Genomic DNA, 16676 nt, shown 5'->3' with positions numbered 1-16676 from the left:
AGATTAAAATTGAAATAGTCGTTTTTCTGATTTGACCATCTGGGTGGGGGGGGTGGGGGGTCCGTTAATTCGAAAAAAATAGAAAAATTGAAGTATTTTTAACTTACGAACGGTTGATCAGATCTTAATGAAATTAGATGTTTGGAAGGATATCTTGTCTCAGAGCTGTTATTTTAAATCTCGACCGGATCTGGTGACATTGGGGGGATATGGGAGGGAAAACCTAAAATCTTTGGAAACACTTAGAGTGGAGGGATCGGGATGAAACTTGGTGGGAAAAATAAGCACAATTCCTAGATACATGATTGACATAACCGGAATGGATCCGCTCTCTTTGAGGTAGTGGAGGGGGGGTAATTCTGAAAAATTAGAAAAAATTAGGTATTTTTAACTTACGAATGGGTGATTGGATCTCAATGAAATTTAATATTTAGAAGGATATCGTGTCTCGAAGCTCTTATTTTAAATCCTGACCGGATCTGTTGACATTGGGGGGGGGGGAGTTGGGAGGGGGAAACCTAAAACTTGGAAAACACTTAGAGTGGAGGGATCGTGATGAAACTTGGTGGGGAAAATAAGCACAAGTCCTAGATACATGATTGACTTAACCGGAACGGATCCGCTCTCTTTGGGCTAGTTGGGGGGGGGGGGGGTAATTCTGAAAAATTAGAAAAAACGAGGTATTTTTAACTTACAAACGGGCGATCGGATCTCAATGAAATTTGATAGTTAGAAGGATATTGTGTCTCAGAGCTCTTATGTTAAATCCCAACCGGATCTTGTGACATTTGGGGGGGGGGGGTTGGGAGGGGCCAGTAATCTTAGAAAATACTTAAAGGAGTGAGATCAGGATGAAACTGGACGGGAAGAATAAAAGCCTGTCCAAGATACGTGACTGACATAACCAGGACGGATCCGCTCTCTTTGAGGTAGTTGGAGGGGGGGGGGGTAATTTTGAAAATTGAGGTATTTGTAATTTACGAAAGGGTGACCAGAGCTTAATGAAACTTGATATTTAGAAGGATCTTGTGCTTTAAAGCTCTAATTTTAAATTCCGACCAGAATCTGTGACATTGGGGGGGGGGGGGGGTTGGAGGGGGAAACCGGAATTCTTGGAAAACGTGAAAATTGGGGTATTTTTATCTTACGAATAGATGATCGGATTTAATGAAATTTGATATTTAGAAGGAATTCATGTCTCAGAGCTCTTATTTCAAATCCCGACCAGATCTTTTGACATTGGGGGGAGTTGGAGGGGGAAATCCTGGAAAACACATGGAGTGGAGGACTCGGGATGAAGCTTGGTGGATAGAATAAGGAAATGTCCTTGATACGTGACTGATGGAACTGTACTGGATTTGCTCTGTTTGGGGGGGTTCACTGATTTGGCGAGTTTGATGCTTCTGGACGTGCTAGGACGGTGAAAATTGGTAGGCGGGTCAGGGAGCTGCGCAAATTGACTTGATAAAGTCGTTTTCCCAGATTCGACCATCTGGGGGGCTAAAGGGAGAGGAAAAATTAGAAAAAGTTAGGTATTGATAACTTACGAGTGGGTGATCGGATCTTAATGAATTTTGATATTTAGAAGGACATCGTGACTCAGAGCTCTTATTTTAAATCCTGACCGGCATTAAGCCTCTTATTTTCCTTTTAAATCCATCTATTGATTCATAGAATTTCATTAGAGCTCATACCATATGATCTCTTGGCTCTTAGCTCTTCTTGCCTCGTCACAAGTGCCAAATGAGCTGTTAGCTCTTGTTTTTTTTTTTTGTTTTTTTTTTAGCTGATTACTTAAAAATTGTGGTAAAACATTTAGTATGGACTCCAAGGTGGTCTCATCAAAAGCGACTAAATGATCTAGATATTCAAAAGCATAGAAGATTTATGCAGAATCAGAATAATTATTTTTACTTGTATGCTTACTTATATGCTTAGGCCTACTTATGTTGTACACTTACTTTTATTTTTACTTAGACATGGTTGTTTGTATTTTATTTTCCTCCTCTTTTTGTTTATTCGTTTTTTCATATGCCAAGTATATCCAATAAGTCTTTGCAATCTGTTTACTGTAAATTTTTGAGTTTGCCACTTTTTTAAAATTTGCAACTGTTTTTGTGATGGTGATTCAGCTCATTGGGTGCATCCCAAACTGTGCGCCATGGCTTGCTGTGGCAATCATTGTTGTTAGCTAGCTTAAAGGCTTCAGTACTAGGTGACATGGCTATATTCTGGCGATATAACTGTGCGCTATGGCTTGTTGCACCAATCTCTGCTGACAGCTAACTTAAAGGCTTCAGTACTAGGTGACATGGCTATATTCTGGCTATATAACTGTGCGCTGTGGCTTGTTGCACCAATCTCTGTTGACAGCTAACTTAAAGACTTCAGTACTAGGTGACATGCCTATATTCTGGCGATTTAACTGTGCACCGTGGCTTGCTGCACCAATCTCTGTTGACAGCCAACTTAAAGGCTTCATTACTAGATGTCATGGCTATATTCTGGTGATATAACTCTGCGCCGTGGCTTGCTGTGGCAATCATTGTTGTTAGCTAGCTTAAAAGCTTCAGTACTAGGTGACTTGGCTATATTCTGGCGATATAACTGTGTGCTGTGGCTTGTTGCACCAATCTCTGCTGACAGCTAACTGCTGACAGCTAACTTCAGTACTTCAGTACTGAAGTACTAGGTGACGAGGCTTCAGTACTAGGTGTCATGGCTATATTCTGGCGATATAAATGTGCGCTGTGGCTTGTTGCACCGATCTCTGCTGACAGCTAACTTAAAGGCTTCAGTACTAGGTGACATGGCTATATTCTGGCGATATAACTGTGCGCTGTGGCTTGTTGCACCAATCTCTGCTGACAGCTAACTTAAAGGCTTCAGTACTAGGTGACATGGCTATATTCTGGCGATATAACTGTGCGCTGTGGCTTGTTGCACCAATCTCTGCTTACAGCTAACTTAAAGGCTTCAGTACTAGGTGACATGCCTATATTCTGGCGATTTAACTGTGCACCGTGGCTTGCTGCACCAATCTCTATTGACAGCCAACTTAAAGGCTTCAGTACTAGATGACATGGCTATATTCTGGTGACATAACTGTGCGCTGTGGCTTGCTGCACCAATCTCTGCTGACAGCTAACTTAAAGATTTCAGTAAAGGCTTCAGTACTAGATGACATGGCTATATTCTGGTGATATAACTGTGCGCTGTGGCTTGCTGCACCAATTTCTGTTGACAGCTACCTTAAAGGCTTCTGTACTAGGTGATACGGCTGTGTTCTAGCGATATAATTGTGCGCTGTGGCTTGCTGCACCAATTTCTGTTGACAGCTACCGTAAAGGCTTCTGTATTAGGTGACATGGCTATATTCTGGCGAAGGTTGTATTCTGGCTAAAGGAGTTGTATTCTGGCTAAAGAAGTTGTAATCTGGCTCTTGGATTGCTTATGCATAGCATAAGCACAAGCAAGTTCCTTGACAATTTTAGAATTTTTCTTTCTTTTCAGGATATGAATTACCAGCATATAACAATGGTGGTTTTGGACGAGAACAGATTGAACTTGTAGACTTGACGATTCGGACCAAGAGAGAAACTGTGTCTAAAGAAAACTTAGATGATTTGGCCTCAATTACTAGCGAAAAAAATGCTCCAATTGGTAAAGATGGCCATGACTTTTTTAGATCAACAGTTGGTAATTCAGGTAAATGTTTTTGTTCTACAAGGCACACTTTTTAGATAGATAGACGGATAGATTTATTCACACGAAAGCCCTTTTGGGCTATTGTGACACACAATAAACAAGCAAAAAAAGAATACAATGACAACATAGACTGACAAAACACTAAAAGCAATCATTCCAGAAAATCTTCACAATACCCTGCACCTACCCCGACGAACCTTCCAATATTATTTATATCTAAATAACACTTACTTTTGATTGTTTCCAAAATTCAACGTTACTATCAAGGGGATTCAATACCATAGAGAATCAGCCTAACTTGTCCATTATAATTTTTTTTTAGTTTGTGTGGCTAAACTGTTTAGAATTGATTGGGCAGTGTTGCCATAACTTGTAGATAAGCAATCTTCATAAACGGCAGAAAACTAGAAGCTGACACCTACTTTCCCTGGAATCTTAGAAAAACCTCGTAATTTCGCCTGTTTTATACCAGAGATAGCAACATTCAGTTTTACTGAGACTTCTATTATTAGAAAATGTGTATCTTATTTTTTCGTTAAATAAATCAGAATTTTCTTTTTAAAATTGAGCAAAAACAAGTCCCTAAAAAGTTTTAGTATACCTGCTAGGAAAATGCCAAAATTCACCACAAAAGAAATGCCATTTGATTGGCAGCTCTGCAAGTTTCGGGGGGTTTTACCTGCTTTGATTGAAATTTTGCCAACACAATTTTATTGTCTTTTCAGTCAAATTTTATAGTCAACCCACAAACTCTCAATGCTTTCAAAGATAAAAGACAACTAAGTTTCAAAAATAAATAGTCCCCTGGGATTATATCCCCCCTTTTTCTCAATATAGCCGTAGAAAATGGGATAGAATAACATTTAGGGAAGTCAACGATCTTTATTGTGAATAAAAAACCACAAGAGTTTCATAGATTTGTTCTTGGTACTGTGACTGTCTCAGTTATTTATGTTATTTGGTCAACTTCGGTCAAAGTAGAAAAATATGTGGTTGAAGCAACATATTACAGATACAAACTCACCCTCTAGCCAAGCCAAAAGATCACCACGGACCTAGTACTGTATAGAGTCCTTTACTAGAAACGCCAGGCCACCTCTGTCCATTCGTGAACGGTTTTTTGATTCCAAACAATACCTTTGACAACTATAGAACGAGAGAAGACTATCCTCACCCAAAAACGTTTCACATAAAGCTAGCTCCTCAATAGAATCAATTTCGCATATAAACTGAACAATATCATGATAAGATGACGTAATGTGGCAGTTCCACGCCACATGAGTGTGGCACTCATCTTTTTATTATTAGTATCTGCAGATCCATAAATATATGTGCTGAAACGACCCGGCCGAAAACTTAAAGTAGACTGCTCTGCCACAACCTTAGATAATAAATGTTTATCAATATCAAATGTGTCTTGTTCATATCATTTAAACCACAAACTATTAAAAGGGATATAACTACTATTAACTTGTATTATTACAGTATTTTAACTTGTGTTATTCCTAGGATATAAGTATTATTAACTTGCGTTGCAGATATAACCTTGTGTCCAAAATACCCGAATATTGTTGTACAATTTGATTCATGTTTATCAAAAGAACTTATTTTGATTCCAATAAGTGCCATAAGAAATTTTCTTGTTATTATCAATAAAGACCTATAGTCAAGCCTAAACCTTGTAAAAGAGGCTACAACCTCGTAAAAACCACATTTTTCGTACAACTTATTGTCTGAAACAAGTTCAGACCAAGGGGTGCCCAAAAGAATCCATAAACAATCCCTCTGGAAAACATATCCTCCTTTGTCCTCCAAACTACCCACTTTTGAGAACCATGTTTTACCACTTTTATAACTGTAGCTTCAGTTATTCTAATCTTGGTTCGCTAACCATCTCAGTATTCTTCTCAACTTTTTTTCTGCTGTGAACATACACACTGGGCCTTGACCATTCTGTTTTTTTTTTTAATCTTAACTGTATCTACTATATTTACTAATAATAGTAACCATGTAAGTAAAGCTATCTACTTAACTGTTCTTCTCATTTCCCAATATCATCTTTTCACCTTTATTTATTCCTAGCCTAAGCGACTTAGTCTTCTTTATTAGTTTTCAAACTTTTTTCTGCACCCTGAACTCCCAAATCCTTCAAAAAATCTGATTTCTCTAACATTTATATCTAGGACACTGAAATCACCTGCATAACCAAAGTCAAGGCAGTTCGAAATGGATTCTATGATTCCATTTGATTCCATGCTCTTCTATAGCCTTCCCTGTGCTTCTTAGGACAAGGTCCATCTAAATGATCCACATTAATGGAGGTTGAGTGCAACCCTGCTTACCTCCTGAGTCAATACAAAACTGGTTTCCAAATTAACCAACCTCATTTCCTATCTTAACCGCAGTAGTTGTTCTCATATGCAGTTCAATTAACTCATCTCAGTACCTTGCTTGGATAGGGCCTTGAGTAGAGCTGTTTTTTTTTTGGGCTGAATCTTCTTTCCTTCTGAAAATCACATTGTTCTTCTCTACAACTTTATTCAGAACATATCTAAGTCTAAAAACTGTTATATTAAGTCATTTGTTTCCAATAGAAACCAAGCTATTGCTCAATTCGTTGCAAGGATTTAATTAAAGTTTTCCTAACCTAGGTACTTTCCCTGTTTAATCATTTTCATAATCTTTGGTAATTTATCTCTAACTTCACAATCACCTTATTTTTAAAACCCTGTACCACAATGTCAGCACCTATGGCTTTAATTTTTTTTAGTTCTTTTAGTAATGGTTCTAAGGCTTCTTTAGATAATAAGTTTTCTTCACTTCCGAATTGTTACAAATTTTTTCATTCTTTTCTGTATAATTTCTTGTAACTTTATCACGGTTTAACACATTGTCTAAATGGTCTGCCCATTTATATGCCCATATACATTCTCTAAACATTACTTAACCGTTCTTGGAAAGTTCTTCTCAACTATGAAACATAAATATACGATAATATATTATATATCGTAATTAGTTTTAACAAAAAGTAATTTAAATATAATTGTTTTCAATGATGGAAAGCACACTGCCTTATCATACGGAAAACAAGAAGATATGTGGAATGAGTGATGTTTTGAAGGTGATTAAATACGTCATTCGACATAAATTTTGTTGTTTCTTAGATTACATTTTTACTTGGTAAATCTTAAACATTATTAGTCATGGGTGTACATAGTCCAAGGAGGTACACATTATTAATCATGGGTGTACATAGTCAAAGGAGGGTGTACATAGTCAAAGGAGGAGCTAATTCTTGAATTAGCCACCAGCAGAATACTTCCTTTCTCTGATCTATGAAGAAATTCTTCCACGTTTTTTGTATATTTTATAATCGTTCTGCTCCTAACCTACAACAAATGCATACACCCTTATTGTTATTATTTTTCCCTTTATAGTCTTTCGTTTTCTGTGTCAAAATGATCATGGTAAGCTTTATGTGTTATATAATGTAAAATCCTCACCTTTTCTGCAATAAAAACAAGAAAAAAGTTGTCTTGCATTTTTTATGGCTGTGGGGTTATCTTGATTAATACTTTGGTCAGAATTTGCACGTGGCGTTCTTGGCAAAGTATTTTGGGAAAACCAAGAAGCATTGCGTCATTTGGGTGATTTGGAATTTTGGAATTAGAATAGTAGTTGTTTCGGGTATTGATTGTACCCGCACACGGGGGGGGGGGGGAGCTATAATTCGGGAAAGGGGTCGCCGAAGAAGTGCTTTTTTGTCAAGTGAGATATCTGAAAAGTATACATTTTTTTGCAAGTTTGGGAATCTTTGATGAAGGTCGGGAGGGAGAAAAGAGTGTTAATCCTGGTCCTAACTTCTGAAGACGATATTGGGAGTGGGGAGGGGGATGTTTGTATAAACAAATCCTAGATTCATCATATTTGAGAAGATTTAGGTTAATGAAGTGCAACTGTGGTTACGTATTAAGGGATAGAGGATGGTTGTCTTTGATGACAACAATTTTGCCCCTTTTAATGTGGACCCAGGGGTGTCAAATCGCAAAAATATACGGGGGAGGGTAAAGTGTATTTATCAAATTTTAGGGTGGGATTTTGCTGTTTTTTCTACTTTTTGCAATGAAAATATAAAAAATAGATGATTTGGAATAAACATGCCAAAAATAGGTATATGTCAAAATCTTGGGGGAGGTGGAAAAGTATATAGAGCGCCTGGGCCCCTCTATCACTGATTTTGGGTTCAAAAAGGGGAATCTGCGATCATAAACCACACTTCTTTTGTTCCCACCGAAACACTTTTTTTGTCCACTTTGCACCAGACAGGTAAAAAAGGGTAATTCCGTTTTATCTACCAACCTTGTGTTGGTACCAACCAGTCCTTGTGTTTTATACACTTGTAACTTAAGATCAAATCGATTTAATTAATTTACTTAGGAGTGAAAATGATTACATGGTCAGAAATCAACACAGATCTTATCAAGGGGGGGGGGGTTGAGGCCCATAAAGTTTGAGGGTGATAGGAAATCAAAATAATAACGATGAAAGTCAAAGTTCACTATGTTTGGCCTTTTTTATTGATAGTCTCGTTTCGTTTAAAGATCATGTAAATTGATGCAACAACACTAATTGAGAAACAAATCTCTTAATTCGTTGGTTTATATTGTTTGGTCAAAACACCTAAGGGCTAGTAGGTGCGACATGGTAAGCGCCAGGGGAAAGCTTGACTGCGGCAATTTTTATTGGTCATTTACCCAAAAACTTGGAAAATAATGCTTTTTTACATTTTTTTTTCGTATTTAGATGCATGAAAAAAAATCTGTTTAAAAAACTAGTAAGACGTTTTATAGCATAAAATATTCACTAGCAAAAGTATTCAATAGTAAATGGATAGAGAAATTTTGAGTTATTAAATCAAACGAGCCTGGAACTTTTGAGATTATTATAGCCATTTCAATGAAATATCTTTATTGCTATATGAATGACAAAATAATGCACGACCTCATGTCCTCACGGGAATATCAGATACCACGGGTTAATGTCAGAGAGCCCGCTTTGATTTGAGGGGAACAATTATAATACAACCAACGTGGTTAAAAGAGTGAATTGAGATTCGAATAAAACGAGATTATAATGAGTTCAAGGTGAGATTATAATAGGATTACCGAGGAGAGTTTTAGAGCTGTAATGTATACTTGTACATTTTGGTTTTCTCCTTTTTGAGTTAAATAGGTCCTGAGGTCCTGAGGTTGAACAAGGCAATATGAAAAAACGCTTGACCCTGAAAAATGAAACGAAATAATTCACAGCCAAAAAAAAAAAGTAAAAAGATAACCATTATGTTTAAGAAAGAAAATCGAGTTTCTAAATAAAGTAGGACTATAGTGAGGCCATGGTGAAGCTTTAATGGGGTTTCCAAAGAGATTTTTTAGAGTAATGAAGGCTGCATAGTTTGTATTTTGGTTTTGCTTATGTTTAAAAAAGAAAATCGAGTTTCTAAATAAAACGAGACTGTAGTGAGGCCAAGGTGAAGGTACAATGGGATTTCTAAACAGATTTTAGAGTAATGAAGACTGCATAGTCTGCATTTTGGTTTTTGCTTAGTTCTAAGGCCATATTACTTAAAATGTCAAAACGAAAAAAAAGAAAAAAGGTTGGACTTCGAAAAAAGAAATGAGATAATTTACAGCCAGTAAAAAAAAATAAAAAAAAATTCATTATGTTTAAAAAAGAAAATCAAGTTTTTAAATAAAACGAGACTGTAGTGAGGCCAAGGTGAAGGTACAATGGGATTTCTAAACAGATTTTAGAGTAATGAAGACTGCATAGTCTGCATTTTGGTTTTTGCTTAGTTCTTAGGCCACATACTTAAAATGTCAATACGAAAAAACGAAAAACGTGAAACGAGATGTTGAAAAACGATGTGAAAAACGAAACGAGATAATTCACAGCCAGTAAAAAAAAAGTCGCCTTCTTACTGTTCACTTTAGAGGGTGACTTCATTTTGATATTTTAGAGGTTTGTCTTTTTGTTTGGTTTTGTGAAATTCATAACTATTTCATTTTTTTCGCTAAGAGTAGAGCGACTTTTTATTTACAACAAGATATAAACACTGTTAATAAATGAAAATGCAAATGCCTTATGGCATTCTTAAGCGCATTGCCTGTTACAAAGAAACGAAAAATCGTCATGCAGACTACATTTTCTTTAATTTATAAGGTTAAATATTTACAAAATAAAACAAGAGAAATAATAATAACCTGACAGTACTTGTACCTAAAATGAAACAAGAAAAACTAGAATAACCTGACACTACTTCTTCCTAAAATGAAACAAGAAAAACATTAACAACCTGACCCTACTTCTCCTTAAAATTAAACAAGAAAAACAATAACAACCTGACACTACTTCTTCCTAAAATGAAACAAGAGAAACAATAACAACCTGACACTACTTCTTCCTAAAATGAAACCAGAAAAACAATAACAACCTGACGCTACTTCTTCCTAAAATGAAATAAGAAAACAATAGCAAGAGTCCCATATTTTTGGTTCCATGTGACGAAGGCTAAAATCAACCGTAGGGGTTGGTCGCAATCGAGATGGAAAATATGATCTATGGATGTGGGATGATTATGAAGTGGTGATTTTTGTTGTAAAAATAGCACAAAATCTCGGTGGAAGTTGATCAAAAACAAAATCATGATAAATACGGGAATAGAAATCAGATAGATCTTAATGATCAAAAATATACCAGAAGACCGTATAGGTGTCTTACTGAGGCTGAAAAATCAATATTTAAGAAGATCCTAGGTGCTTGGTTTTGCAAAATTTATAGTGATTTGTAAATAGAATAAAACGTATATGCCCGAACTGAAGGGCAACAAAGGAAATAAGGATGAACAAGAGAAAAATTAACTGTCTTCAAAATATTATGTGGAAAATGATAGCGGAACCATGAAAGAATCCCGATATTTTTGACAAGACAAGACAAAATTTTAATGTGTTCTTGGAAAGATAAACTTTCATCTAGAAAAACTCCAAGATACTTGAAATGGCGAACACGTTTGAGTTATTCAAAAAAAAGAGAGAACTGCTTTGAGCAGTGCCTGTACGTGAAAACAACATTTACGTATTCACTCAGCATAAGGATAGCTGTGTGAAGGCGTTGACCAGAATATGTTTCTTTTTTTTTTCATAGACTACGAATCATCCCGTTGATTCTATTGTCCTTTTTGGGCTGCAGTTCCAAAATCATTTGGCACAAAAAAAAAAAAATAAAAGATAATGCTGTTTCATAGCTATGAAACACAACTCAAGTCAAATATAAACATATTGTTAAATAATGATGAATTTAAGTCTTGGCCACAGTATTGTAACCCTTGTAGATTAGTTCACAATCACGCTCAACTATAACGTCAATAATGTATCCGTTTGTAATTTTTTGAGTTGACCTGTGTTCTACCTTCTAGTGTAAGTGTTAAGACTAATCTTGTGATTAGTATGACAAATAAGATGACCGATCATAAAACCAATGTGACCAATAATATGACCAATCATAGTGAAGATTTAAGGCATTATTTTTTGAACTTAGTAAAGATGGGAGCTTGGAATAGTAATTTTGCTGTCTGTTTTATAAATCTGGCAGTTCACAAAGGTATTCATAACCTCTGCTTCTGTAGTTCAAGTTTGACAATAAAACCAAGGAAATTATATATCAACCATAAATTTAGATTATGGATTAGATATATGTTATTCAAGAATTAATTTGATTAATTCTAAACCCCGTTTTTACCATCGAATCCTTCAAATAATCTTAGGATAAGCGTTCCATTTTTATTTGGTTTTTCATTTCTTTTTACTTTCTAGATGTATACCCCCCCCCCCTCCCCCGGGGAAGCATATGAGGATGCGTAAAAAGTTGATCCTGTTAGGCACATTTTGTACTATGGTGCTGCTCAAGGATTTATTTGGTTAATGCTAAACCCCGTTTGTGATATCGAATCTGCCAAATTACTTTAGAATGAGCGTTTCATTCATGTTTATTTTCTAATTTGTTTCTCTTTTTTAGATGAATATTCGACAGGAGAAGAATATGAGGATGCATACACAGTTGATCCTGATAGGCACATGAAATCTTTTAATGGAACTGATATTGGAATTACGAACACGACTGAGGTAATTCTGCTTTTGATCCCGTTTTTGCAACGCATTGTGATCAATTGAAATTGTTGGCGCAAAGAATATGAATACTTTGAACGAATAAAATTCATAATTAAATCAGAGTAAACATAAATGATATAAAATAAAGAATATTATAATACATGCTGCTATATAATGGATCTACAGAATATTTATACCATTGATTTATTCGCCTCTATATCTGTTTTTCTCTGTTTTGTTGCTGTCTACTTCAAAAGATTATTTTTCTTGTTTTACATTTAACTTTTTTTCTTCTTTCTCTTCTTTTTTGTTAAGCACTAAATTTTTTTGTTAAGCATTAATTTTTGTTAGCTTCATTCTCTTTTTTTTTGTTAAGTGTCACGGACGGCTTGACGGAAAGCCTTGCCGAAAGATATGCGTTGTCTTTTCGTCTTAATTCTTCTCAACCGGGTGAAAATCACATTCGTTTTTTGGTCTCTTAATACTTTTATGTTTCAATGGCACTTGGTATTTACCGAGTATATATAGCAATCGCAATTTCTGTCAGTATGTCGGTCCCAGTTTTGCTAGTTTGGACACTTCAAGATAAACTAGGACGATGAAATTTGGCAGGTGTATCAGGGACCATACCAGATTACTTAGAAATAGTCATTTCCCCGATACGGCCATCTGAGGGGGGAGTTGGGGGATGGTTAATTCGGAAAAATTTGAAAAAATGAGGCATTTTTAACTTACGATCGTTTGATCGGATCTTTATGAAATTTTTTATTTAGAAAGATACCATGTACCAGAGCTCGTTTTTTAAATCCCGACTTGATCTGGTGACATTGGGGGGATCTTCAGGGGGAATCTTGGAAACCTGAAATCTTGGAAAACGCTTAGAGTGGAGAGATCGGGATGAAACTTGGTGGGAAAAATAAACACAAGTCCTAGATACGTAATTGACATAACCTAAACGGATTGTGTGAGTTCGGGGGGGGGGGGTAATTCGAAAAAATTAGAAAAATTAGGTATTTTTAACTTACGAATGAGTGATTGGATCTTAACGAAATTTTATATTTAGAAGGACTTCGTAATTCAGACTTATTAATTTAAATACTGATCAGATCCAGTGTCATTGGAGTTGGAGGGGGAGAACTGGAAATCCTGGAAAACGCTTAGAGTGGAGAGATCCGGATGAAACTTGGTGGGAAGAATAAGCACAAATCCTAGATACTTGATTGATATGATCGAACCGGATCTGCTCTCTTTGTGGGGAGTTGGGGGGGGGGGGACCTATTTCGGTAATTTGGAAAAATTAGAAAAGATGAGGTATTGTTAACTTACAAAAGGGTGACTGGATCCTTATGAAATTTGATATTTAGAAGGATCTCGTGTCTCAGAGCTCTTATTTTAAATCCTGACCGGATACGGTGATACTTGGGGGGGAGGAATAAGCAAAAGTCCTAGATACGTGATTCACATAACCAGACCGTATTGGCTCTCTGGGGGAGTTGTGGGGGGGGGGGGGTTAATTCGGAAAAATTAGGTATTTTTAACTTACGAATGGGTGATCATATCTTAATGAAATTGGATATTTAGAAGGATATGGTATTTTAGAGTTCTCATTTTAAATCCCGACCAGATCCGGTGACATGGGGGGGGGAATTGAAGGGGGAAATCTGAAATCTTGGAAAACGCTTAGAGTGGGGATATCGGGATGAAACTTCGTGATAAAAATAAACACAATTCCTAGATACGTGATTGATATAATCGGAACGGATATGCTCTCTGTGGGGGAGTGAGGAGGGAGGGGGGTAATTAGGAAAAATTAGAACAAATAGGTATTTTTAAATTACGAGCGAGTGATCGGATCTCAATGAAATTTGATATTTAGAAGGACCTCGTAACTCAGACCTCTTATTTTAAATTCTGACTGAATCCAGTGTCTTGGGGGGGGGACCGGAAATCTGGGAAAACTCTTAGAGTGGAGAGATTGGGATGAAACTTAGTGGGAAGAATAGCACAGTTCCTAGATACGTGATTGAAGTAACCGGATCTGCTCTCTTTGGGGGAGTTGGGTGGTACCTAATTTGGTTGTTCGAAAAATTAGAAAAAATTAGTTATTTTTAACTTACGAATGGGTAATTGGATCCTAATGAAATTTGACTTGGAAAACGATTAGAGTGGAAAGATCGAGATGAAACTTGGTGAGAAAAATAACAAGTCCTAGATACGTGATTGACATAACCGGGACAGATCTGCTCTCTTTGGGGGAGTTGGGGAGGGGGTTAATTCGAAAAAAATAGAAAAATTTAAGTATTTTTAACTTACGAAAAAGTGATCGGATCTTAATGAAATTTGACATTTAGAAGGACCCCGTGTCTCAGAGTTCTTATTTCAAGTCCTGACCCGATCTGATGACATCGGGGAGAGTTGAAGAGGAAACCGGAAATCCTGGAAAACGCTAAGAGTGGAGAGATCGTGATGATACTTGGTGGGAAGAATTAGCACAAGTCCTAGATACGTGATTGACGTAACCTGACTAGATTGGCTCTCTTTGGGAGAGTTGGGGGGAGGGTTAATTTGGAAAAATTAGAAAAAATAAGGTATTATTAACTTACGAATGGGTGATCAGATCTTAATGAAATTTGATATTTAGAAGGACCTCATGTCTCAGAGCTCCTATTTCAAATTCCGAATTGATCCGGTGACATTGGGGGGTGTTGAAGAGGAAACTGGAAATTTGTAAAACGATTAGAGTGTAAATATCCGGATGAAACTTGGTGGGAAGAATAAGCACATATCCTAGATACGTTATTGACATAAACAGACCGGATCCGCTCTTTTTTGGCAAGCTGGGTGGGGATTTACTAGTTTGGACACTTGCAAATGAGCTAGGACAATGAAAGTTGGCAGGTGTATCAGGGACCAGAGTAGGTCAAATTAGAAATAGTCTTCCCCAATTTGACCATCGGGGGGGGGGGGGGTGATCGAGCATACAAAATGGTTCAGAACGATTTTATTTGCCAATAAAACAAATGATTGTTCTTCATTAGTATGGCTTGTGGTCTAGGGGTATGATTCTCGCTTAGGGTGCGAAAGGTCTCAAGTCCGAATCCTACGTGTGATACGTGATCAATATAGCGATCGCTGAAAGTTGGCAGGCGTTTCAGGGACCCGACCAGATTAAATTAGAAATAGTCGCTTACCCGATTTGACCATCTCGGGGGGGGGGGGGGGGGGAGATTCTAATTTTTAAAAATTAGAAAAAATGAGGCATTTTAAATTACGAACGGGTTATCGGATTTCAATTCAATTTGGTATTTAGAATATCACCTCAATACTCAATACCAATACCCCCACTCAATATCACCTCAATACGGTCTTAACGCTAAAGTTTGACTTTTTGTTCCAATTATTTAAGAATAACTATTATAATGATTAAGTTTTTTTGAAGTTCTATAAAAAAACTGCTGCGTAATGAGTGAGGTACTGAGGAGGGGATAACCCCCTCAGCTGCGTACTAATTCCTGTTTGTCTTAAGTTTTGATGTTGCTCCTTACTTTCAGTTGCAACAACTTTTTTTTTATTTAATTTTTGGTTGTTTTTTAAATAATACCGGGAAGTCTGGCTTCTCCTTCATGGAAAATTCCCTTCCCCCTAAAAAATTCGTCATGGAATGATCCTCCCACGTAATCTCTCCACCAGAAAAATTCCTCGCCTCCGAAAAAGATCTGCATACTTCCCAATAACCAAAATTATATGTAACCAATGGGCCAAGTTCATAGCTTGCAATCCTGTCCCGGGGAATTTTGGGGGTCAAGTTATTCTCAAAGACATAAGTACTGGATCTTTTGACTATGCCAAAATCACTTCAGTAAAAAAGGGGCGTGGGAGGGGGCTTAGTTGCCCTCCAATATTTCGGTCACTTAAAAATGGCACTAGAGTGTTTGATTTTCGATCTAATGAGCACTCACTCGAGCCTCAAGGATCACTAGCTTGGTACGATCATCCCTGGGAAGAAACAAAAAGAAACAAATGACACGCATCCGTGATCATTTTTCTGACAAAAAATGCAAAATTCCACCTTTGTATAAAGAGCTTGAAACCTGTGCAGTAAGGTGTTCTGATATGCTGAATCTGATGGCGTGATTTTCATTAAGATCATTTTTCGCTTTTGGGGTGTTTCCCTCCTTTTTTGAAAATTGGGCAAATTTTCTCAGGCTCGTAACTTTTGATGGGTAACATTCAACTGGAAAGATTTTGTATATTTTGAATAAGCATCGAAATTCAATTCTTTTGATTTATCTGTTGTTATCAGGACTCTGTTTCTTAGAGTTTCGGTTACTATTGAGCCGCATCGCTCCTTACTTATAATTCGTTACCACGAACTGTTAAAAAATAGACCTATGAAAAAGCGACTCGTTCCATCTTGTTCTGTGTTTTCGTGAGTGGGGGCGTTCGGGGGAAGGATATACACGTGTTTTGAGCTTATTCCTCCTACGAAAGGCTTGAATTACTTGGACTTGATTTGACTTAGCAGAAACCCTGGCGCATACGGCTTATGAAAGTAAGCTACCCCATAAATTTTGAGAGGCCCAAAATTCATTCCCCGAAAATTAATTTCAGATTTTTAAACAAGTTACCTTTCTGTACATGCTTGTATTTGTCAAAGTAAAATACGAGCAGCATTCTCCTCTCAGCTCTTCTTATGTAAGCAGCTCCTGCAAGCTCCTCCTGTAACTCTTAATACATACTGAAAAAAGATGCCTTTTCCTAACTTTGTCAAAACACTTAAGCCTTCTTAACAGTATATAATATACA

At 36.8% G+C, this 16676-nt stretch overlaps 1 protein-coding gene across 1 annotated transcript in view; it reads left to right on the top strand.

The window, feature by feature from the left end:
- LOC136039174 (uncharacterized) overlaps positions 1-16676 on the top strand; it is a gene marked incomplete in the record, with an annotated part of 228537 nt that overhangs the window by 16409 nt on the left and 195452 nt on the right. Inside the window, 2 exon segments of the mRNA XM_065722689.1 lie at positions 3514-3708; positions 11779-11885. Of these exon segments, the coding sequence (XP_065578761.1) occupies positions 3514-3708; positions 11779-11885 (302 nt within the window).

The sequence above is a fragment of the Artemia franciscana genome, chromosome 19 (assembly GCF_032884065.1).
Source record: "Artemia franciscana chromosome 19, ASM3288406v1, whole genome shotgun sequence".
NCBI lineage: Eukaryota > Metazoa > Arthropoda > Branchiopoda > Anostraca > Artemiidae > Artemia > Artemia franciscana.
The sequence above is the reverse complement of the archived record's forward strand: the minus strand, read 5'-3'. Positions and strand labels throughout refer to the sequence as shown.